General features: G+C 47.7%; 1 protein-coding gene across 5 annotated transcripts in view; it reads left to right on the top strand.

The window, feature by feature from the left end:
- ACACB (acetyl-CoA carboxylase beta) overlaps positions 1 to 24321 on the top strand; it is a 162621-nt gene that overhangs the window by 80813 nt on the left and 57487 nt on the right. For all 5 annotated transcript variants that reach the window (XM_073021076.1, XM_037996568.2, XM_037996570.2 and 2 more), the window contains 10 exons: positions 766 to 929; positions 4808 to 4958; positions 5042 to 5145; positions 6838 to 6919; positions 9607 to 9752; positions 11993 to 12143; positions 13826 to 13960; positions 18275 to 18421; positions 20702 to 20890; positions 23618 to 23718. In XM_073021076.1, coding sequence (XP_072877177.1) covers positions 766 to 929; positions 4808 to 4958; positions 5042 to 5145; positions 6838 to 6919; positions 9607 to 9752; positions 11993 to 12143; positions 13826 to 13960; positions 18275 to 18421; positions 20702 to 20890; positions 23618 to 23718 — 1370 coding nt within the window. The remainder of the gene's footprint in view (positions 1 to 765; positions 930 to 4807; positions 4959 to 5041; positions 5146 to 6837; positions 6920 to 9606; positions 9753 to 11992; positions 12144 to 13825; positions 13961 to 18274; positions 18422 to 20701; positions 20891 to 23617; positions 23719 to 24321) is intronic.

The following is a 24321-nucleotide window of genomic DNA, read 5'->3' on the forward strand; positions in this document are numbered from 1 at the left end:
ACAGTACACCTCCACCCCTTTTAATTAAATAATTTTAAGCTAGGGTAGCTGCATTCGTTTGGGGTTCTTGGCTGTGAACCAAATACCGACTCTGGTGGACATGCAAAGGGGGAATTTTTTGGAGGGATGAGGGCTAGTTCCCACGTTCCTGGGAGGATGGAGGACCAGGTATGGCAACAGCTCAGGCTCTTGGATCTCTCCATCTCTCACCTCTACATACCTCTCCCAGAAACCTTCATCCCTTAGTTCAGGAGCCCTAGTCCCAGTGACAGGTGCCATGTCCACCCACTCTTACCAAAACTGTACTCAGAGGGAGACGGGCCATTCCCCCAGAGGGGATGAGGTGTGTGTTGGCAGCAGCCTGGCCAATGGGGTGAGGTAGACCGGGATGGAGGGAGGGAGGGAGGAAGGGGTAGAAAAGGAAGGAGGGAAGGGGGAAGTGAGGAAGGAAGAAGGGAGAGAGAGAGGGAGAGAGGGAAGGAGGAAGGAAGGAGAGAGGAAAGGAAGGAAATACCGATGAAATGGCCCCTTCCCAGCAGTAAGGGCCCTGCCTGGGACGCCCTAGATTTCTTCACCTGCAGAGGTGAATATAAAAAGTTTAAATAAAAGTGAAGACAGGTTAGATTTCCAATTCTAGATAATGAAAACCTATGCTAAGCTTTTGGTTAGGGTAGGGGTTCTTGGGTTTTCCCAGGACTGAATTCTGATGAAAATATATCTGGAGTAATGATTTCTTCCATTTTGCATTTTCTGTCTGGACTCCAGGGGTTTAAGCCGAGCTCTGGGACTGTCCAGGAACTGAATTTCCGCAGCAGCAAGAACGTGTGGGGTTACTTCAGTGTGGCTGCTACTGGAGGCCTGCATGAGTTTGCGGATTCCCAGTTTGGGCACTGCTTCTCCTGGGGAGAGAACCGGGAAGAGGCCATTTCGTCAGTATCTCTCTCCCTTCCTTCTTTCCTTCCTTCCCTTCCTTCCTTCCTTCCTTCCTTCCTTCCTTCCTTCCTTCCTTCCTTCCTTCCTTCCTTCCTTCCTTCCTTCCCTCCCTCCCTCTCAGCCTCTCTCCCTTCTTTCTTCTTTCCTTCCCTTCCATTGTCTTCCTTCCTTCCTCCCCTCTTCTGCCCTCCCCTCCCCTTCCATTCCCTCCCCTCCCCTCTCCTCCCCTTCCCCCCCCCCCGCCCCGTCTTCCTGTTTTCTTTCTTCCTCCCTTTCTCCCTCCTTCCTTCTTTTCCTCCCTTTTCTGCTTTCCTCCCCCTCCCTTTCTTCCTCGGTCTTTCCTTCCTTCCTTCTTTCCTTCCCTTCCCACTTCCTCCTTTTCCCAATTCCTTCCTTTAAGAAACTAAAAGGTCGCCTGGGGCTTCAGATACAGTTGCATTTGAGGAGACCCAGAAAAGTAAATCACAGGGTAGGCCCCATTTTAAATACCCTGTGCTTGAAGTTCAAGATCAAAGCCTGCCCTTTTCCTTTATTGAAGATCCACAAAGTAAAATGAGTGCACCATGTCATTTGGTCTTGAGCTTATAAGAGGTTTAGCTTGAAGGAGATCTAAAGATTGTTCAAGGAGATACCCAAAGTTTAAAAGGTGCTAAGTACTATAGCTGAAGAAAGTGGGAGGGAAACTCCTTTACATTTAAACCTTATCGGTAGTTCCCCAATTGTCTGTATTTCACACGGAAGACTAAATTTTAAGGAGTGTGTCCTGCTGTGAACCACCCACCACCCTGAGGCCTGTGACAGCAGCCCCATGTCCCCAGCTCAGCCAAGTCCCCCCATGCTTGTGATAGTTTCTGCAGAGCTGAGAAGCCCACATTGACAGAGGGACCCCCCAATTCTGACACACCACATCCGACACTTGCCCTGACTTGACATGGGTGTGGAAAGGTAGAAAACTAGTTTACTTTGTAATTAAAGGTTTTTGTGTGGGTAAATAACTGCCCTTCGGAGTGAAAAAATCCCAAAGGCCTTAGCATTAAAATCTGGCCTGGGGCACTTAGCCATGAATTGAATTGAGTTGGGCAGTTTTGATGATCAGGCGTTCTTTGCCAGCTTAGAATAATTAATTTTAATCATGCTTAGTGAAAAATTGAGATCCTTGAAGTTTATGAAAGATTGCAGCAAAAAGGGCTTAATAGGACACAGGAGACAGGTCAGCCAACCCAGACCCCTCCGAGTGAAGTGACCTGTGGCTTGTCACATGCCACGAGTGGACCAACTGCAACTTCAACAGAACTCATAGGCAGAAATTCCAGCTTTTCTTATTGCTCTTAGTGAGAGTCCAGCAGGGGGATCAACTCTCCTGGTTTTCCTGGCACTGGTTTCTCAGGCTGAAGGACTTCTCAGTGCTAAAATGGGGACTGCCCTGAGGAAACTGGGACAAGCCACGCACCCGTGAGGCCAGCGGGTTAACTCAGACCCAGCTTCCAGACCCACAGCTGACTCATGGCCTGTGGATACCCTTGTTTGACCTCATTGGGTCTTCATTTTCTCACCCCCAAAATGGGGTCATCAGTGTCCTTCCCTGTTACCTGCTGACAGCACACAGGATGCCGCAAGACATGCAAACTTTCTCGGCTAGGCACAGTGGCTCATGCCTGTAATCCCAGCAGTTTCGGAGGCCACGGCGGATCACTTGAAGCCAGGAGTTTACGACCAGCCTGGCCAACATGACGAAACCCTGTCTCTACTAAAAATACAAAAATTAGCGGGGCGTCCTGGTGGCTGCCTGTAATATCAGCTATTCAGGAGGCTGAGGCAGGAGAATTGCTTGAACCTGGGAGGTAAAGGTTGCAGTGAGCTGAGATCATGCCATTTCACACCAGCCTGGGCAACAAGAGTGAAACTCCGTCTCGGGGAAAAAAAAAAAATTGGGGCTTGATGGCTCACGCGTGTAATCCCAGCACTAAGTTCAAGACCACCCTGGGCAACAAGAGTGAAACCCCATCTCTACTAAAAATATAACAATTAGCCAGGCATGGTGGTGGGCGCCTGTAATCCCAGCTACTTGGGAGGCTGAGGCAGGAGAATCACTTGAACCTGGGAGGCGGGGGTTGTAGTGAGCTGAGATTGTGCCACTGCACTCCAACCTGGGCAACAGAGTGAGACTCCGTCTCAAAAGAGAAAGAAAGAAAGCTTTCTCTCCCAGAAGAAGAGGTATTCAGATACCTGCCCACACTCACCGTGAATCCATAAGGAGTAGAGGTCTAGCCATTTGTGTTTTTTTTTTTCAGATGGAGTTTCGCTCTTGTTGTCCAGGCTGGAGTGCAATGCCACGATCTTGGCTCACCGCAACCTTGCCTCCCGGGTTCAAGTGATTCTCTTGCCTCAGCTTCCCAAGTAGCTGGGATTACAGGCATGCACCACCACGCCTGGCTAATTTTGTATTTTTAGTAGAGATGGAGTTTCTCCATGTTGGTCAGGCTGGTCTTGAACACCCGACCTCAGATGATCCGCCCACCTTGGCCTCCCAAAGTGCTGGGATTACAGGCGTGAGCCACCACACCCAGCCTGAGGTTTAGCCATTTGAACTGGTGCGCTTGGAGATTGGAGGCTATGTGTTGGGGAGAGGCAGCCATGGGGCCCACCAGGCCCCTGAGCCAGGTGACAGTGCCATTCATCTGCAGGTGCACCCCACATACACAGGTGGAGCAGCTGTGTGGATGGTGAGAGGGTGGCACCAGCTCTGGGGACAGGAGGAGATTGGAATAGGTCAAGGTAGAGACAGAGGCAGTGACCAATTTTCCCTCTGTCTTTTCTTAAGAGATGGTGTCTCACTGTGTTGCCCAGGCTAGAATGCAGTGGTGTGATCATAGCTCACTGCAGCCTCAAACTCCTGGGCTCAAGTGATCTTCCCCCTTCAGCCTCCTGAGTAGCTGGGAATACAGTCACGTACCACCAAGCTTGGCTGATTTAAAAAACTTTTTTGTAGAGATAGGGTCTCACTATTTTTCCCAGGCTGATCTTGAACTCCTCGCTTCAAGCAGTCCCCCCGCCTCAGACTCCCAAAGTACTGGGATTACAGGCGTGAACCACCATGGCTGGCCGGTTCTCTGTCTACTAATCATTAACTATTATAGTCAATAATGATAACAATGGTAACTAATCACATTCATTGTAGTTAACATTTATCGACCAGTGGCCATGTGCATTACATGGGTTGTCTCCTTTCAATTCGAAAACACCCTTCTGAAGTCAGGGCTGTTTCCCCATTTTCCTTATGAGGAAAGTGAGGCCCAGAGCTCCCAAGTCACTTGGCCAAGATTACCCAGGCAGTAAACCGTGGTGCTGAATCAATGTACTGGCTGTGTCAGTCAGAGCCTTCTCTTAACTCCTGTGCTTTTCTTTTCTCTTTCCTTTCCTTTTCTTTTTTTTCTCCTCTCCTCTCCTCTCTTTTCTTTTCTTTTCTTTTTTTTTCCTTTCTTTCTTTTCTTTCTTGAGACAGAGTCTCGCTCTGTCGCCCAGGCTGGAGTGCAGTGGCGATCTCAGCTCACTGCAACATCTGCCTCCCAGGTTCAAGCGATTCTCCTGCCTCAGCCTCCCGAGTAGCTGGGATTACAGGTGTGCTCCACCATGCTGAGCTAATTTTTGTGTTTTTGGTAGAAATGGGGTTTCACCATGTTGACCAGGCTGGTCTCGAACTCCTGACCTCAAGTGATACACCTACCTCAACCTCCCAAAGTGCTGGGATTACAGGCATGAGCCACCACACCTGGCCACTCCTGTGCTTTTCTAGTTCTCTAAACCACATGATTGCAGTGACTCTGTTGATGTATGCATGAATTTGGAGAATGATCCATGTGCCTTTCCCTTCAAGGAACATGGTGGTGGCTTTGAAGGAACTGTCCATCCGAGGTGACTTTAGGACCACCGTGGAATACCTCATTAACCTCCTGGAGACGGAGAGCTTCCAGAACAATGACATCGACACCGGGTGGTTGGACTACCTCATTGCTGAGAAAGTGCAGGTGGAGAGTGAGCTGCCTGTGTCTCCCCTCTGGATGGCCGAGACCTCAGCTTCCTGAGGATACTGAAGTACATTCTTTCCTAGGCGGAGAAACCGGATATCATGCTTGGGGTGGTATGCGGGGCCTTGAACGTGGCCGATGCGATGTTCAGAACGTGCATGACAGATTTCTTACACTGCCTGGAAAGGTAGGGCCTGTGGCAGTTCCCTTCTGCTTTTGTGATATGTGTTAGCAGCTTAGGAGGTAGAACCTGTCTCCTTTATTTGTGTGGCCAATGAGTCACCAGGCAATTGGTGAGTCTCTCCTCCGGTCTTGCCTCGGGGAAATTCCTCTGCGGATCAACCTAGGCCACCCTCAAAGAGGCCGTGGGTCAGGGAATGGGATTCTCGAGGCCAGGGTGGCAGTCAGTGTACAGACTGTTGTGTACAGATCCATGCTGACTTGTGTAAGGTACATCATAATAGTCAGGAGTTCTGAGTTCAAGGAGGTGGATTTGGGAAGCAAAGCGGCTGAAAGGTCATCTCTACAAATGGGTGCATTCCCAGACCCTCACCTAAATCAGAGGGTCATCATAAAATGGACCAGAATGGAAAGCAACCAGGCGATCTCTGTTAGGATAGGCCGGGGTTTCTCAGCCTCAGCACCTTAACGTTTTGTGCTGGATCATTTTTTTGTTTGGGAGCCTGTCCTGTGCATCGTAGGATGTTAGCAGCATTCCTGGCCTCTCCCCGCTAAATGCCAGGAGCAGCCCTTCCCTCTGAGCCATGACAATCAAATACATCTCCAGACATTGCCCAATGTCCCAGGGTTAGGAGCAGAATAATCACCCCCAGTGAATAACTACTGCAAGAGGCCAAAGGAACTATCAAAAAGAAAGTAAAAGGACTTTTTTTTTTTTTTTTTTTTTTTGAGAGTTCTCTGTCATCCAGGCTGTCACCCAGGCTAGAGTGCAGTGGTGTGATCACGGCTCACTGCAGCCTCGACTTCCTGGGCTCCAGTGATCCTCCCACCTCAGCCTCCCAAGTAGTTGGGGCCACCAGTGCATGCCATCATGCCTGGCCAATTTTTAAAATTTTCTGTATGGATGGGATCTCGCTATATTTCCCCCCAGGCTGTTCTCAAACTCGTGGCCTCAAGCAATCCTCCTGCCTAAACTCTTAAATGTGCTGAGATTATAGGTTTGAGCCACCGTGCTGGCGAGAAACGTTTTTAGTGCTTTGTTATGCTTTTGAACGGTAGTAGAATCGTAGTCCCTGCTTAGGTTTCTTTCATAAGCAGGAGGCAGGATCCCATATGTGAAATTTTTCCGAGAGGCCATTATGGATTTTGCTCCCGAAAAGCGTTTTTAAGATTTCAGATCCTTCAGCAAGTGCTGATTCCTTAAGTTCTGAGCAATATCAGGCTCCTCGGGGTGATTCAGGTTCTGTGCGTGCCTTTTAATCAGACTTAGCTTTTTTTTTTTTTTGAGATACAGTCTCGCTCTGTCACCCAGCCTGGAGTGCAATGGTGCAATCTCAGCTCACTGCAACCTCCACCCCCTCTGCTTTCAAGCAATTCTTGTGCCTCAGCCTCCTGAGTAGCTGGATTGACAGGTGCATGTCACCATGTCTAGCTAATTTTTGTATTTTTAGTAGAGATGGGGTTTTGCCATGTTGGCCAGGCTGGTCTTGAACTCTTGGCCTCAAGTGATATGCCTGCCTCGGCCTCCCAAGGTGCAGGGATTACAGGCGTGAGCCACTGCACCCGGCCCAGGCTTAGCATTTTTAGTACAGTCAGGTTTGCTGATGCAGAGAGCTGCGTAATTTTTTTAAATGCAAGGAATGGCTGTGGAGTTCTCAGTCCCTCCCAAGGCTGACCATGGCCCTGTCTTTTCTTTCAGGGGCCAGGTCCTCCCAGCGGATTCACTACTGAACATCGTAGATGTGGAATTAATTTACGGAGGCATTAAGTACATTCTCAAGGTAAATGCCCCCGTGCCTCTCCGATGTCTCCAACACTGTGCAAGCTTCAGGGAGTTTCTTTCTTCCATGAACCATCCCTGGAGTGGATTTGCCCATGCTTGGGTTTGAGCACTTGTGTTCCTCAGGAATGCCCGTGTAGTCCGTGACCTTGACACCTAAACACTTTGGCTTTTAGAACATGTAGGGCTGTGCAGTCCGCAGAGGGCACAGTGGAGCGTGGATAAGTTTCCTGTAGTTGCGGTGACAAGGTACCACAAACTGGTTTAAACCAACAAAAATTTATTCTGTCCCAGTTCTGGAGGCCAAGTGTAAGATCAAGGTGTTGGCGGGCCGTGGTCTCTCTGAAGAAGGCGCTGGGGCAGGATCTGTTCCGAGCCTTGCCAGCTTTTGGTGCTGCTGGCAGTCCCTGGTAATTTTTGGCTTGTGGCTGCCTTGCCCGTCTCCGTCTCTGGTTTTTTTGTTTTCCCAAACGGAGCCTCGCTCTGTCGCCCAGGCTGGAGTGCAGTGGTGCAATCTTGGCTCACTGCAACCTCCATCTCCCAGGTTCAAGCGATTCTCCTGCCTCAGCCTCCTGAGTAGCTGAGATTATAGGCATATGCCACCATGCCTGGCTAATTTTTGTATTTTTGGTAGAAATGGGATTTCACCATGTTGCCTAGGCTGGTCTTGAACTCCTAAGCTCAAGTGATCTGCCTGCCTTGGCCTCCCAAAGTGCTGGGATTACAGGCATGAGCCACCCCCCGGCCTCTGCCTCTGTGTGTGTGTATGTGTGTGTGTGTGTGTGTGTGTGTGTTCACATTGTCTTTCATGACTGTGTCTTTGTGTCTCTTTGTATGAACACCAGTCACCTTGGATTTAACGCCTACCCTGATCCAGTATGATTTCATCTTAGTTCCATCTGCAGAGACCCCATTCCAAATAAGGTCACATTCCAGGTTCCAGGAATTGTCGGGAGGGAAAAGAGGACAGAGTTTGAGTCTGCTTCTGAGACAGAATTTTTGTTTTTTTTAACTAATACTTTCTATTTAATATAGATGAGCATGAGTAGAACTCACAACTTGGGAGATTTGGGGGCTTTAGTTTAACTCAACCTGTTTGTCATTGATCAGGGTGTGCTTTCACAATCATCCTCCTTTGCCCCTAATGCCTCTTGGCTACCTTTGGGGACCTGGCTGCCCCTAACTTGATTTTAAATGTCACACATGCACAATGTAGAAAATTTCAAAATTTCAAGTGAGCCTAAAAAATGAGGAAAACAAATCCATCATGTGCTAATGCCTAGAGGTAATCCTGGTGAACATTTTAGCAAATCTTTGTTACATATTTTTTCTTTTGCATTAATTTTACAAAGTTGAGATCATGGTGCAAATACAGTTTTGCAGCTTTGATATGATCGTGGCATAAAGTTTTCCATGTTATTAACAAGTTTTCTTTAACACGAGTCTAAACTCATGTCTACAGCACTGTCTCCCCGCACTTTCAGTAGTGATGGGAACGTTCCTTACCTGCTGTGTCCAAGATGCTGCCCTTATGCGGTGACTGAGCACTTGAAAGTGGCAAGTGTGACTGAGGAACTGAAGTTTACATTTTGTTTAATTTTGATCAATTTAAATAGCTGTGTGTGGTTAGGGGTCACCCTATCGGACAGGGCAGATCTAGAGTGTTCCATTGCAAGGTTGTTGGCTTGCTAATTTGGTTCTAATTTTTGTTGTTATTACAAATAGTGCTGCAATACACATTCTTCTATTTCTTGCTACCTTGTGTCATAAAATGTGTATTTTATAGGTTGAAGGCCCTTTAGGGTGTGTGTTTTCTGAGAGAAAACTGAACTGAAGTACCAGATGGGGCAGGCACTCTTCCTAGAGGCAGATGTAGTGCTGGGACCAGGGCTTGGCTGTGTTTCTCTCACATGTCCGAAAGCTCTTGTGTGCTCCTGGGCAGAGCTGGGTCTGGGGAGCAGAGCCCTAGTCTACGTTCAGGTGTCTTAGTCCATTTGGGCTACTGTCATAAAACACCGAAGACTGAGTGGCTTCTAAACCACACACTGTATGTCTCACAATTCTCTAGGCTGGGAAGGTCAAAATCAAGACCCTGGCAGATTTGGTATCTACTGAGGACCCACCTTTCATTTCATAGATGCTGTCCTTTCACTATGTCCTTAGATGTCAGAAAGGGGCCATGGAGCTCTACAGGGCATCTTACATAAGGGCACTAATTTCTTTTACGAGGGCCCCACCTTCATGATCTAATCACCTCCCAAAGGTTCCACCTCCTAAAGCCATCACATTAGGGGTTGGGATTTCAACTTATGAATTTTGTGGGGACACAAACATTTAGTCCATTGCACCTGGCTGCTGGTGGAGTCTCTGAGGCTGCCTCACCCAGAGTGAGAGCTGGAGACAGGAATCAGAAGGGAGACTAGCCCCAGAGGGCATGCAGTCGGCAACATGGCTTGACAGCGACTATATTACCCACGGGCAGGTGTGGCTTGCTACTCCAGGCCTCCCCCAGCCCCATCAGCAGCTGCTCCCTTGGCAGGGATTGTGAGGGCTGGATCCAAGAGACAGGGGTGTTCATCTTGGCCCTCTGTGGTGGACAGCCAGCTCTTGTTTGTTGTCAGTGGGGCCAAACAGTGCTCTGGGAGCACATCCTGAACCCAGGCGGTGACAAGGGGCCTGTCCCCACAGGTGGCCCGGCAGTCTCTGACGATGTTCGTTCTCATCATGAATGGCTGCCACATCGAGATTGACGCCCACCGGCTGAACGATGGGGGGCTCCTGCTCTCCTACAATGGGAACAGCTACACCACCTACATGAAGGAAGAGGTTGACAGGTTCGTGGGGGTGCGAGTCCCACTGTGGGCTGGGCGTGCACAGCTCTCTGTCCTAGGCATGGAAAACCCAGTGCTGGCCTATGTGCAGATCCAAGGGTGTTAGAGAAGGTGCCTCTCCGGTAAATTCTGGGGGTGTGCAGAGAAGTTAATCTCTTGGTTGGAATTCTGTGCAACTGGCAGATATTTAGGGGAGGATCCTAGGGGCCCTTTTCTAGTAACCTGGTTGGTGGGGATTCAGAGCTGAACGGGACATGACTCCCAGCTCCGTGGCCTGCGAGGTGTGTGACGAGGTGCCTGCTGCCTGTGCATCTGAGCTCCGGCATCCACCCAGTTAGCGCGGCAGTGCCCTACCAAGCTCCTCCGTACCAGGCGCTGTGCTAGGTGTTGGGATAGCATTCTGGGTGCGACTTGCCGAGGTTCCAGCCCATTGGGGAAGATGACACACTGAACAAACAGATAGTGGCAGGAAAGGGTGTTGTGTACCTGACGGGTAACACACAAGATGTCCTGGAAGCTCTTAGCACAGGGACTCGTGAGATAGTGAGATAGGCCCCAAAGATGCTCTGCTTCCAGTGTGTCTGATCACACCTAGGTCACGCGATGAAACAGACCCGGCCAAGGTGACAGAAGGAGAGGGGATGTCTGAAAAGTCTGAAAAGCTCCAGTTAGAGAGTGGAGACTTTTTAATCCTTAATATTTGGGAAGAAGGCAGACTAGGTTTATGCCAGAGTAATGTTTTGTTATTTCCTTTTTTTTTTTTTTTTTTTTTTTTTGAGAGAGGGTCTCACTCTGTCACCCAGGCTGGAGTACAGTGGTACGATCATGACTGCAGCCTTGACTTCCTGGGCTCCAAGATGATTCCCTCACCTCAGTCCAAGTTGCTGGGACTACAAGGACATGCCACCATGCCCAGCTAATTTTTGTACTTTTTGTAGAGACGGGGTTTTGCCATGTTGCCCAGGCTGGTCTTGAACTTCTGGACTGAAGCAGTCAGCCAGCTTCGGCCTCCCAAAGTGCTGGGATTGCAGGCATGAGCCACCGCACCCCGCCTGTTATCTCTTTTTCAACCCATGTTCTATCTGCCAAGAATATTCAGGATTATTATAGGTTCCACTCTCCCCAGTTCAAAGGTTAAGACTTTGAGTCAGTAAATATTTGTTGAATTATATCCACTGATCGATTTTTCTGTGTCAGGCCCTGTTGGAAGTATGTCAGTAAAAGGAACCAGCTTTCAGCCAAAAAAGGGTCACATCTTTTTTATTATTTTATTTTAAAGACTGGTTCTCGGCCGGGCACGGTGGCTCACGCCTGTCATCCCAGCACTTTGGGAGGTCGAGGGGGGTGGATCACGAGGTCAGGTGATTGAGACCATCCTGGCTAACATGGTGAAAGCCTGTCTCTCCTAAAAAATACAAAAAAAATTAGCCTGGTGTGGTGGCAGGTACCTTAGTCCCACCTACTTGGGAGGCTGAGGCAGGAGAATGGTGTGAACCCAGGAGGCGGAGCTTGCAGTGAGCCGAGATCACACCACTGCACTCCAGCCTGGGCAACAGAGCGAGACTCTGTCTCAAAAAATAAAAAATAAAAAATAAAATAAATAAAGACTGGTTCTTACTCTGTTGCCCAGCCTGGGCAAGAGTGAGACCCTGATCACTTGAGTCCAGAAGTTTGAGACTAGCCTGGGCAACATGGCAAAACCCCATCTCTATAAAATATAACAATTAGCCAAGTGTAGTAGCGCAAATCAGGGGGTTGTGATGGGAGGATCACCTGACCCCAGGGAGGTCGAGACTTCAGTGAACCATGATTGTGTCACTGCACTCCAGCCTGGGTGACGGAGTAATTATAGCTCACAATAGCCTCGAACTCCTGGGCTTAAAGGATTCTCCTGCCTCAGCCTCCTGAGTAGCTGGGACTCCTGGCATGTGCTACCATGCCCAGCTAATTTTTTTTTTTTTAAATTTTTTGTAGAGACAGGGTCTCATTGTGTTGCCCAGGCTTGTCTTAAACTCCTGGCCTCAAGCGATCCTCCCACCTCGGCCTCACAAAGAAAGCATCACAGCCTTTTGTTCACCGACCTCACTCTCAGTGTCTCTGAGATAACTATCAAATGCCACCCTTTGGGAATGTAGAGGGTACACTCCCCCTTTAGGAAGCGGAAATGGTATTGAAAGCCGGACTAGGGCTTGCTGGGTTGATGGTCCTCATCAGTCTTCCTACCCACTCCTCCTCTCTCCCAGTTACCGAATTACCATCGGCAATAAGACATGTGTGTTTGAGAAGGAGAACGATCCTACGGTCCTGAGATCCCCCTCGGCTGGGAAGCTGACACAGTACACAGTGGAGGACGGGGGCCACGTTGAGGCTGGGAGCAGCTACGCTGAGATGGAGGTGACTGCAGAGCCGGCCGTGGGGAATCCTGAACCCTCAAACCCTCACTCCTCTGGCTTTGTCCCACGTCTGAACAAACAGGCCTACTTCTCCCCTTGGCCACTGTGTGCAAATTCCTAAGGGAGTCAGTCTGTGGGTTTCAGCCAAATCCCCTGAAGTATTCAAAGAAAAAAACTTCAAAAAATGCACACCTCCCCAGGAATGAGTAAGAAGGTTAATGACACAGAAACTGGATACAGAGAATATGGGAACTGTCTGTACTATTTACAAAACTGTTCTGTAAACTGTTCTGTAAATCAGTTTCCTTGATTTTTTTTTTTTTTTTTTTTTTGAGACAGTCTCAGTCTGTCACCCAGGCTGGAGCGTGGTGGCGTGATCTCAGCTCACTGCAAACTCCGCCTCCTAGGCTCAAGTGATCCCCCCACCTCAGCCTCCCAAGTAGTTGGGATTGCAGGCACGCACCACCCCGCCTGACTTAATTTTTTGTATTTTTGTTAGAGACAGGGTTTCATCATGTTGCCCAAGCTGTTCTCAAACACCTGAGCTCAGATGATCCACCTGCTTTGGCCTCCAAAAGTGCTGGGATTGCAGGCATGAGCCACTGCACCCAGCCAAGAATTGATTGATAATAACAATTATTATCAATCATTGATTAAATATTAAATATTGACCCCAGCAGTGATCGAAAGGTATTCAGCCAATACTTGCAAAGCTGTAACCATGTGGCAGGTGCTGTTCTAAGCATTTTACTGATCTTTATTTTTTAACCTTCCCAGCAACTGTATGAGATGGGCACAAATGTGGTTCCCATTTTATAAAAAAGCTGGGCCCAGGCAGGCTAAGAAACTCGCTGGAGGTCACACAAAGCCAGGATTCAAACCTGGAAAATAACAACAATAATAGCAATGAAAATACAGCAATAATAGTAGCTACTGCGTATTGACCTGCTGCATGGCAGGATCTGCATCTCATTTAATCCTCATAAGAGCCCTAAGAGGTGAAACTGTCATTATTCCTCATTTTACACTTGGGGAAACTGAGGCTCAAGGAGGGAAGCCACTTCTGAAGATCACAGAGGTATTATGGGGGGCGGGTCCTGGGATTCTAGTCCAGGCCTGGCTGACTTGGGTGCCCAAGCTGTGAACTGCCAAGCAAGAGAGACAGCGTAGTCCTGGCTCTGCAGCTGACACCATGGTGACAAAGCTCATGCCATCCACATATCCAGACACTCAGAGAGGCACATTAAAAGGGCTGATGAGCAGATTCTTCATTTCACAGAGTGTTCCCTGAGGGTTGCCTAAGTGCCTTTAATAAAACAAACTGTTCACAAAATATTTGACTTATGCAGTACATTTTAGAACATGTATTCGAACCACTCTATGTAATATGATTTAACACTATTTCTAAGAGAGAGAAGAGCCCCCTTTGGAAATATCAGTTTCCATATCTGTAAATGGGCATCACAAACACCTCCTTGGCTGGCTTTGCAGAGTGAATGGCACTTGCCTGGCGCATAGCAGGCTTCCAGTAAAGGTCACTTTTCCTTGTCCCTTCTGCCTGAACACTGCCCAGGGAGTCACTCCATTTAAATGACAAGTCCCTGCTCCGGCATCACTAGTTCTGGGTGGCTCTGGGTGTCAATCCTGATGGGCTCTGTACTATTTCTTCTTTTTACGAAATAGGTGATGAAGATGATCATGACCCTGAACGTGCAGGAAAGTGGCCGGGTGAAGTACATCAAGCGTCCAGGGGCCGTGCTGGAAGCAGGCTGTGTGGTGGCCAGGCTGGAGCTTGATGACCCTTCTAAGGTCCACCCGGTATGTGGTTCCATGGCCCAAGTGCTCTGGCTGGTGCAGGTGCACTTGCAGCCTCCGCTGGTTCAGTGAGACAGGTAGACTCAAGGCTGATAGCTCTTCTCCTGCCTCCACCTGCAGATAGAGCTTATCTCAGCAGCCACTGTGATGGTGCAGAAACACAAGGAAGCTGCACCCTGCTTTGCTCAGATCCCTCTCTGCGGCTCTCCATCCTGCTTTGCTCAGATCCCTCTCTGCGGCTCTCCATCCTGCTTAGAGTAAAACCCAATTTCTGCCAGTGACCTACAAGACCCCAAATGAGCTGTTCCCTGCTTTCTTCTCTGCCTTCCTCCTCTGTCCCTCTCCCCATCACTTACTTGAATACGCTGGATCCCTCCCTCGTGGGGGCTGTCCTCTCTGCCATGAAGGACCTACCCCAGACTTTGCAGGGATCACTCTCAACTCCCAGGAGCTTTGATTCCAATGTCTTCCCCTCAATGAGGGCATTCTTGACCACTGACCACCTTTTCTTTTTAATAGACTTAATTTTTAGTATAGTTTTAGATGTACAGAACAGTTATGTAAATAGTACAGAGTTCCCATATTGTCTGTAGCCAGTTTCCTTGTCATTCATTTAATTATTTTTCAATTAATTGTCGGTCTTCTTCTTCTTCTTCTTCTTCTTCTTCTTCTTCTTTCTTCTTTCTTCTTTCTTCTTCTTCCTTTTTTTTTTTTTTTTTTTTTTTTTGAGACAGAGTCTTGCTCTGTTGCCCAGGCTGGAGTGCAGTGGCATGATCTTGGCTCACTGCAACCTCTGCCTCCCTGGTTCAAGTGATTCTCCTGCCTCAGCCTCCCGAGTAGCTGGGGATTATAGGCGTGTACCACCACACTGGCTAATTTTTTTATTTTTAGTAGAGACAGGGTTTCACCCTGTTGGCCAGGCTGGTCTTAAACTCCTGACCTCAGGTGATCCACCCTTCTCAGCCTCCCAAAGTGCTGGGATTACAGGTGTGAACCACTGTACCTGGCCTCAATTAATTACTATTGTTATCAATTTACTATTATTAATTTAACTATTATTGCACGAGCATGGTCCGTTTGGCATATTTAATGAACCAATATCGATATATTAGGTATTATTGTTTAAGAATAATAATGAACTATTTTAAATTTAACTATTATTGCAATAGTATGGTCCATTTGTCACACTTAATGAACCAATGTTGGTACATTATTGTTCACTCAGATTTCCTTAGTTCATTTTTAAAAAATTATGGTTAAATACACATAACATGAAATTTACTGTCTTAGCCATTTTTAAATGTTCTCTTCAGCAGTTTTAAATACATTCACATGGTTGCACAACCATCACCATCATCCATCTCCAGCACTTGCAAAACTAAAACTTGACACTCATTAAATAGTAACTCCCGAGTCCCTCCTCTCCCCAGCCCCTGGCAACCACTATTCTGCTTTCTCTCTATCAATTCAGCTCCTCTAGGTGCCTCATATAGGTGGAATCTATATAGTATCTGACCTTTTGTGACTACATTTAGTATCATGTTTCCAAGTTTCATCCATCTTATAGCATGTGGCAGAATGTCCCTGTTTTTTTAAGGCTGCATAATATTCCCTTGTAGGGGTGTATCACATTTTGTTTATTGACTCATCCACTGATAGACACTAGGATTGTTTCTACCTTTTGGCTACTGTGAATAAGGCAGCTATGAACATGAGTGTACGATTTTCTTAGTTTTTACCTAATGTTCAGGATCCCATCCAGGTTAGCGCATTGCATATAGTTGTCATGTCTCTTTCAACCGCCCTTTAAAAAATTGTGCTCACCTCTACTACCCATGTGTGAACACACACCACACCTCACAGAGACGACCTCACTGATTGTCTTCTTGGTTTATTATTTGGCCTCCAGGAGACTGGAAACACCATGAGAACAGGGCTTTTTGGCTTTCTTGCTCACTGCTGGGTCCCCAGTGCCAAAAACAGGAGCTGGTACGTCAGAGGTGCTCTGTAAATATTGGTTGTTGGATGAACGTATAGCAGTGCAGGTGCCGGGGCCATCACCCTGTCCTCAGGACCACTAGGGGGTGTACCAGAGTGTCTGTCATGTGACCCTGAGCTCAGGCTCTTAGGGGGACCTCCAATTTAGATTCCTGTTAATTTTTCAGCATTTGTCAGGCCTTGTCATTACCTATGAGTCCCGGAGGTCAAGGACTACTTTCGATGTTCCCTGTTGTGATCCTGGGGTTTAGCACAGTGCTCGGGGCATAATGGGTGCTCAGAAATAACAAGTCTTGATGAAGGAATGAATGTTTACACCCTCCTAAGCAAGACTCTAAAATAATTAGTACATCTGTCCAGCAAAAAAAGCATTTACAAATATCACATTTTCTCTTTTCTCCAGAGTATTCTATTGATGGAATTTGTTTTCTTTTTTAAAAAAATTATAATTATGGGTACATAATAGGTGTATATATTTATGGGGTACATGTGACCTTTTGATACAGGTATACTGTCTAATAATAGGTGTATATGTTTATGGGGTACATGTGACCTTTGATATAGGCATATACTGTCTAATAATCAAATCAGGGTGATTGGGGTATCTATCACCTCAAGCATTTCTTTGCGCTAGGAACATTCCAATTCTACTCTTTTGGTTATTTTAAAATATACATTCAATTTTAATTGACTATAGAGTCACCCTGTTGTGCTATCAATACTAGATCTTTTTTTTTTTTTTTTTTTTTTGAGATGCAATTTCGCTCTGTCACCCAGGTTGGAGTGCAGTGGTGTGATCTTGGCTCACTGCAACCTCCACCTCCAGGGTTCAAGCGATTCTCGTGCCTCAGCCTCCCAAGTAGCTGGGACTTCAGGCACCTGCCACCATGCCCAGCTAATTTTTGTATTTTTAGTAGAGACGGGGTTTCACCATGTTGGCCAGGCTGATCTCAAACTCCTGACCTCAGGTGATCCGCCCGCCTCGCCCTCCTGAAGTGTTGGAATTACAGGTGTGAGCCACCATGTCCAGCCTCAATACTAGATCTTATTCATTCTATTGAACTGTATTTTTGTACCCATTAACCATCCCCACTCCCACCAGCCCCATTACCCTTCCCAGACCCTGGCAGCCATCATTCTACATTCTATTTCCATGAGTTCATTTGTTTTAATTTTCTACTCCCACATATGAGTCAGAATATGTTAAATTTGTATTTCTGTGCCCAGATTATTTCACATAATAATCTGATATCCTCTAGTTCCATCCATGTTGCTGCAAATGACTGTTGTTACAATTCTTTTCATTAGTCCCTCTCTTTTTTTTTTTTTTTTTTGGAGACAGAGTTTCACTCTGTCACCCAGGCTGGAGTGCAGTGGCATGATCTCGGCTCACTGCAACCTCGACTTCCTGGGTTCAAGCAATTCTCCTGCCTCAGACTCCCGGGTAGCAAGTAGCTGGGACTACAGGTTTGTGCCACCATGCCTGACTAATTTTTGTATTTTTAGTAGTGATGGAGTTTCACTAGGTTGGCCAGGCTGATCTTGAACTCCTGGCCTCAAGCAATCCGCCCACCTTGGCCTCCCAAAGTGCTGGGATTACAAGGGTGAGCCACTGCGCCTGGCATCATTAATCTCTTTAGGGAGTTCCCAAAGCTAGGAATAGACTGGGCCTTTTTGGATCAGTGGGCAAGTCCAGGTACCTGCACTGTGATTCCTTTCAGCACACATTTCCTGTGCTGGGTTAATAAGGCAGGGCCTGGCCACCCATTCCCTGAACCTCACGTAAATGCTTGTGAGACAGACTGGGAGATCAAGTACTTTTGCTTGCTGAGTGTAGTTAGAATACTGCCCTTGGCCCTGGGCTGTGGGGGCCCAGATGGAGAAGCCATGATCAGACTGTGGAGGAAAACAGAATTTCACTCCATTTCCCAGGCTGGAGTGCAATGGCACAATCTTGGCCCACTGCAACCTCCGCCTCCCAGGTTCAATTGATTCTCCTGCCTCAGCCTCTGGAGTAGCTCAGATTACAGGCACGCGCCACTGTGACTGGCTAAATTTTTTGCGTATTTTTGGTAGAGATGGGGTTTTGCCGTGTTGGCCAGGCTGGTCTCGAACTCAAAAGGAATGGTTTGGAAAACCCACATTGGGGTGTGAGTTTGGCCATTTTAACTTTCCAGTACATTGTCTTCGATTTTTTCCTCAGGCCTCATCCTCACTTGATATGGAAGCCGGCGGATCTGCCCCGCCTCCTGTTCTGCCCGGTCCCATTTGGGATTCCCAGAGTTTTCCTGACCTGTCATTCTTGTGGTGTCTCATCAGGCTGAACCGTTCACAGGAGAACTCCCTGCCCAGCAGACACTGCCCATCCTTGGGGAGAAACTGCACCAGGTCTTCCACAGCGTCCTGGAAAACCTCACCAACGTCATGAGTGGCTTTTGTCTGCCGGAGCCCATTTTTAGCATAAAGGTAAAGTCACCTGTGAGCGCAGGCGTGTAGATCCGTGTGGAGAGTCAGGTCTACCCCATGACAGCAGAGGTCATTAGTAAGAAATGAGAAAATGGTCGGTCCTCTGTTGTTTTTATTTTATTTATTTTATTTTTTGAGACAAAGTCTCACTCTGTCGCCCAGGCTCACTGCAGCCTTAACCTCCTGGGCTCAAGAGATCCTCCCACCTCAGCCTCCCGAGTAGCTGGGACTATAGGTGCACCCCACCACGCCCGGCTAATTTTTTGTATTTTTGTAGAGATGGAGTTTTGCCGTGTTCCCCAAGCTGGTCTCAGACTCCCGGACTCAAGTGATCCACCTGCCTGGGCCTCCCAAAGTGCTGGGATTACAGGCCTGAGCCACCACACCAGCCTCTCTGTTGTGTTTATGAAGGACCTGTCCTCAGGGAATTCCTCAATTCGATTATAAACATTGGCCTGACGTTTTCTCCTTGATCGTAAACTGGGCTTGTAGCAGTTCAGCTCAAGACTGAGAATACTCCAGTAGGACGTTAAGGAAGGAGTCAGTGGGGGTCACGCCCCTTAAGGAGATGACAGACAAGGCACTTTGTTTGCAACACACCTCTGTTCGCCGTTCACCCTTGCTGGGTCTCACCTATTCACTCAGTAGAGAAACAAGAAGTTCTCTGATTTTCAGACCTCCTTGAAAGACCCGTGATGCTCATAACAGTGACTAGCGATGATGATAATCATGGCGATGATGATAATAATTGCCAGTGCTTAGCAAGTATGTACCATGTGTCACCCTTTTTTTTTTTTTTTTTTTTGAGATGGAGCCTTGCTGTGTCACCCACACTGGAGTGTGGTAGCACAATCTCATCTCACTGCAACCTCTGCCTCCCAGGTTAAAGTGATTCTCCTGCCTCAGCCTCCTGAGTAGCTGGGATTACAGGCACGTGCCACCTATACCCAGTTAATTTTTGTATTTTTTTTTTGGTAGAGATGGGGTTTTACCATGTTGACCAGGCTGGTCTCAAACTCCTGACCTCAGGTGGTTCACCCACCTCGGCCTCCCAAAGTGCTGGAATTACAGGCATGAGCCACCATGCCCACTGTGTCACCTTCTAACTACTTAAAAGTTCAATTATTTCATCCTCCCAGCAACCGATAAGGTAGGAACTCTTATTTCCTTTTACAGTTGAGGCAACTGAAGCACACAGGGACTAAGAGACTTGCCGTGCTTCATACATGAGGAGGCGAAGATGAGATCTGAACCATGGCCATCAGGATTCTGACTCTGTGCTCTTCACCCCATGTTATGCTGCCTGATGATGATTGACATCATTGCAACTTTTTTTTTTTTTTTTTTTTTGAGATAGGGTCTTGCTGTGTCTCCCAAGCTGGAGTGAAACAGTGCTCACTACAACCTCGACCCCCTGGGCTCAAGCAATCGTCCCACTTCAGCCTCCCAAGTAGCTGGGGTTACAGGCACCTGCCACCATGCCCAGCTAATTTTTTGTAGAGATGGGGTCTCACCATGTTGCCCAGGCTGGTCTCGAACTCCTGGGCTCAAGTGATCCTCTTGCCTTGGCCTCCCAAAGTGTTGGGATTGCAGACATGAGCCACTGCACTCCACAATAATTGCAACTTTTATTAGTTGGGGTGCTTCGCAGTTTATGTATCAGTTCACTTTGAAACCTCACAACCACACTGGGGCGTTGGCCCCATTGTCATCGTCATCCAAAGACCATCAGCATTGGCTACTGAGACACCCTGGAAACAGCAGAGCGCAGCAGTTCAGTCTCAGGAGTTGAACAGCCTGGGTTTGCCTCCTAGTTTTGCTGCTTACTAGCTAAGTGACTTTGGTTAACTTAACTAATCTCTCTGTGTTTCAGTTACCTCAACTGCAAAATGGACAAAATCATTAGACCTCCTTTGTAGGGTTGTTTTTAGGGATCAAATGAGAACATGTAAAGAAAGGTCCTAGAACACTGTCTGGTACTAAGCTAGTATACGATAAGCAGCAACTCATCACGTGACCTTATGTTTGATTCCCCCCACCATGCTGGCTTTCTGATGCACAGAGAGGGGGAGTCAGGGTCTTCCTATGTGGGAAAACTGAGTATTCCATGTGGTCAGGGGCCGTTCCACTCTGGACTGCCCCAGAGGCTGCTGGGTCTGGATCTTCAGCCAGTTAAGTGCATGGGGTCAGGATAGGTTGAGCTGTGTTGGGTGCCCTGTTGTGGAGGGTGGTGCCCATGCCCATGCAGGGCTGGGGGCTAATGCTGTGGTCCCGCTTCAGTTGAAGGAGTGGGTGCAGAAGCTCATGATGACCCTCCGACACCCGTCACTGCCGCTGCTGGAGCTGCAGGAGATCATGACCAGTGTGGCAGGCCGCATCCCGGCCCCTGTGGAGAAGTCAGTCCGCAGGGTGATGGCCCAGTATGCCAGCAACATCACCTCGGTGCTGTGCCAGTTCCCCAGCCAGCAGGTACGTGCTCCCCCACCCAGCCCCATCCCACCAGGATGGTCACACTGGGCCGGCTCCCAGTCTGGCTCCATATCTGGCCCCTGATCAAGTTGAACTCCTTGAGACCCACTTATAGCCTAACATATCAGGCCGAGGGTTTCCTTTCAAGCCTCATCTGCAGAATCCCATCATTTACTCAAAGCAACAGTTGTTTGAATGAACATCAACATTCCTTAGGTCTTATTGCGTAAAACTCAAGATTCCGATGGAGTTGATGCAGATGGAGTGAGCATTTCCCAAAAAAATAAACTGGCTGACATCATTAGAGGAAACTGCAAGCTTTTTTATTTTTGTTTTTTCACTGGTTTGCAGCTTTGATTTTCCGTCCCTGGATTTTGTAGGTGATCATCTGGGAGCTCCGTGTGTGTGTGTGTGTATATATATATCGTGTGTGTGTGTATATATATGTTGTGTGTGTGTATATATATATGTTGTATTTTAAGAATCGTACTGAGGTCGGGTGCAGTGGCTCACGCTTATAATCCCAGCACTTTGGGAGGCCGAGGTAGGTGGATCATTTGAGGTCAGGAGTTCAACACCAGCCTGGCCAACATGATGAAACCCCATCTCTACTAAAAATACAAAAATTAGCCAGGCATGGTGGCACGCACCTGCAGTCCCAACTACTCAGGAGGCTGAGGCAGGAGAATTGCTTGAACCCAGGAGGCAGAGGTTGCAGTGAGCCAAGATTGCACCACTGCACTCCAAAAAAAAAAATGTACTGAGATGTCTCATCAAAATTGTAGTTGCATTTGTGAACACGTTAAAAAAAAAGAATGGACGCCATTCCAGGGTAGTATGAAATATCTCTGTTATTTAAACACTGGCCTCGCGTTGCTCATTTTGTTGTGGTTGTTGGTTTTGTGGGGCATTTGAAAGGCATTTGCACTGGGAAGAGCCCCTCTGCCTATTTGCCTTCCTGCCCTCTGGTGAGAGGGTTCCTCACCATCATCATCCACCCGCTCACACATTGGTGATTTGGGAAACCAGAGGACAGTGTCGTTCAGGCCATTCTCAGAGGTTAGCAGTTCTAAGGGCTGGAATAGTGTCCAGCCAAAGAAAGAAAGAATACTGATTCATGCTTCCACGTGGATGAAGCTGTTGTGCTAAGGGAAATAAGCCAGGCACAAAAGACCACATATTATGTGATATTATGTGATTCCTTTTTTTTTTTTTTTGAGACCTCCTGAGTAGTTGGGATTACAGGCGTACACCACCATTCCCAGCTAATTTTTTGTTTTTTTAGTGGAGATGCGGTTTCACCATGTTGCCCAGGCTGGTCTTGAACTCCTGACCTCAGGTGATCTTCCTGCCTCGGCCTCCCAAAGTGCTGAGATTACAGGCATGAGCCACGGTGCCCAGCCCTATATGATTCCATTTTTTATGAAATGTCCAGAACAGGCACATTCATGAAGAAGGAAGTAGATTAGTGACTGCTAGGGGCTGCAGTGCAGGGAAAATGGAGAGTGAGCACTAATGACTACGAGGTTTCTTTTTAGAGTGACGAACATGCTTTAACATTAGATGGTGGTGGTAGTTGCACGACTTTATGAATACACTACCAACCACTGAATGTACACTTTAAAGGGAGATGGTGGAATATGATGGTATGTAAGGTATATCTGAACTAAGAAATAACAAAAACCAAACTCTAGAGGATCCTAACTGAAAAAGTACACTCTTGGAACTTTCAGGAATTTGTCATTGATCCAGGTTTTTTTTTCTTTAAAAATATTTTTGATGCCAAAGGCAATATACCAATAACATTACGTCTAATGATAAAGACAGGACCTTTCCCCACCAGCACCCTGGTTTTTGCTAGAGTGGGACATTCCCATTCTCCTCATTCCCCATCCCGTTCATATGTGCGGACCGGTAGAAGGCGAATGTGTGCACTTCTCCATGTGATTGCTGGCATTTTGAGCGCTTGAATTCCTCACCGTTGAAGGGATGAACAGGGGTGTTGCAGGGTAGCTGGAAGGCTTTGGGCCTGGAATTTTCAATCTTCAAATGAGCCTTGGATGGGACCTCCCTGGGAGGCTGTGGTGGGTCCTGTAGGTCAGCAGTTCCCAACCTTTTTAGCACCAGGGACCGGTTTTGTGGAAGACAGTTTTTCCACGGACCGGGGACGGGGGTGGTTTCGGGATGATTCAAGCACAGACTGGGGAGGGGGATGGTTTCGGGATGATTCAAGTGCGTTACATTTATGGTGCACTTTATTTCTATTATGATTACATTGTAATATATAATGAAATAATTATACAACTCACTATAATGTAGAATATGTGAGAACCCCAGGCCTGTTTTCCTGCACCTAGACGGTCCTATCTGGGGGTAATGGGAGACAGGAACAGATCATCAGGCCTTAGATTCTCATAAGGAGCGTGCAACCTAGATCCCTCGCATGCGTGGTTCACAGCAGGGTTTGCACTCCTGTGAGAATCTAATGTTCCCGCTGATCTGACAGGAGGTGGAGCTCAGATGGTAATATGAGCAATGGGGAGGGGCTGTAAATACAGATGAAGCTTCGCTCCTTCTTCCACTGCTTACCTCCCGCTGTTCAGCCAGTTCCTAACAGGCCACAGACCAGTGCTGGTTTGGGTACTGGTTTGGGGACCCCTGCTTTAGGGGACTGCTGTGTGGCATGTGAATCATCAGCAGTCAGATCTGTCTTGTTTTCCCGTCCAGATAGCCACCATCCTGGACTGCCACGCAGCCACCCTGCAACGGAAGGCTGACCGAGAGGTCTTCTTCATCAACACCCAGAGCATCGTGCAGTTGGTCCAGAGGTAAATCCTAGGTCTCCCCATGGGATGTGGTTGTCACCTGATCGTCGCATGCATTGCACCAGGGTGGTGCTCTGGGGCTGTCTTCCAGGCAGGCTTGAACTGAGAGAAAGTGCATTATGGTCCTGCAGTACCATTACTAACAGCAGAACCCTGGGTAAGGCACTTCACTTCTGTGAAGCTGTTTGCCAGCTGGCAAAATGAAAATAAAAACACTTTTCAAGACAAGTTGTTTGGATTATAAAGGAATGAATTTTTTTTCTTTTTTTTTTTGAGACAGAGACCCCTTCCCACAGAGGAGTGCAGTGGTATGATCTCAGCTCGCTGCAACCTCTGCCTCCCAGGTTCAAGTGATTCTCCTGCTTCAGCCTCCTGAGTAGCCGGGATTACGGGCATGTGCCACCATGCCCGGCTAATTTTTGTACTTTTTGTAGAGATGGGGTTTCACCATGTTGGCCAGGCTGGTCTCAAACTCCTGACCTCAAGTGATCCACTCGCCTCGACCTCCCAAAGTGCTGGGATTACAGGCATGAGCCACCATGTCTGGCCTATAAATGAATTAAGTTTTGTGAAGTGCTGACAAATAGTAAATACTTGATAGTTACA

This window comes from Chlorocebus sabaeus, chromosome 11 (genome assembly GCF_047675955.1).
Source record: "Chlorocebus sabaeus isolate Y175 chromosome 11, mChlSab1.0.hap1, whole genome shotgun sequence".
In the NCBI taxonomy this organism is placed as follows: domain Eukaryota; kingdom Metazoa; phylum Chordata; class Mammalia; order Primates; family Cercopithecidae; genus Chlorocebus; species Chlorocebus sabaeus.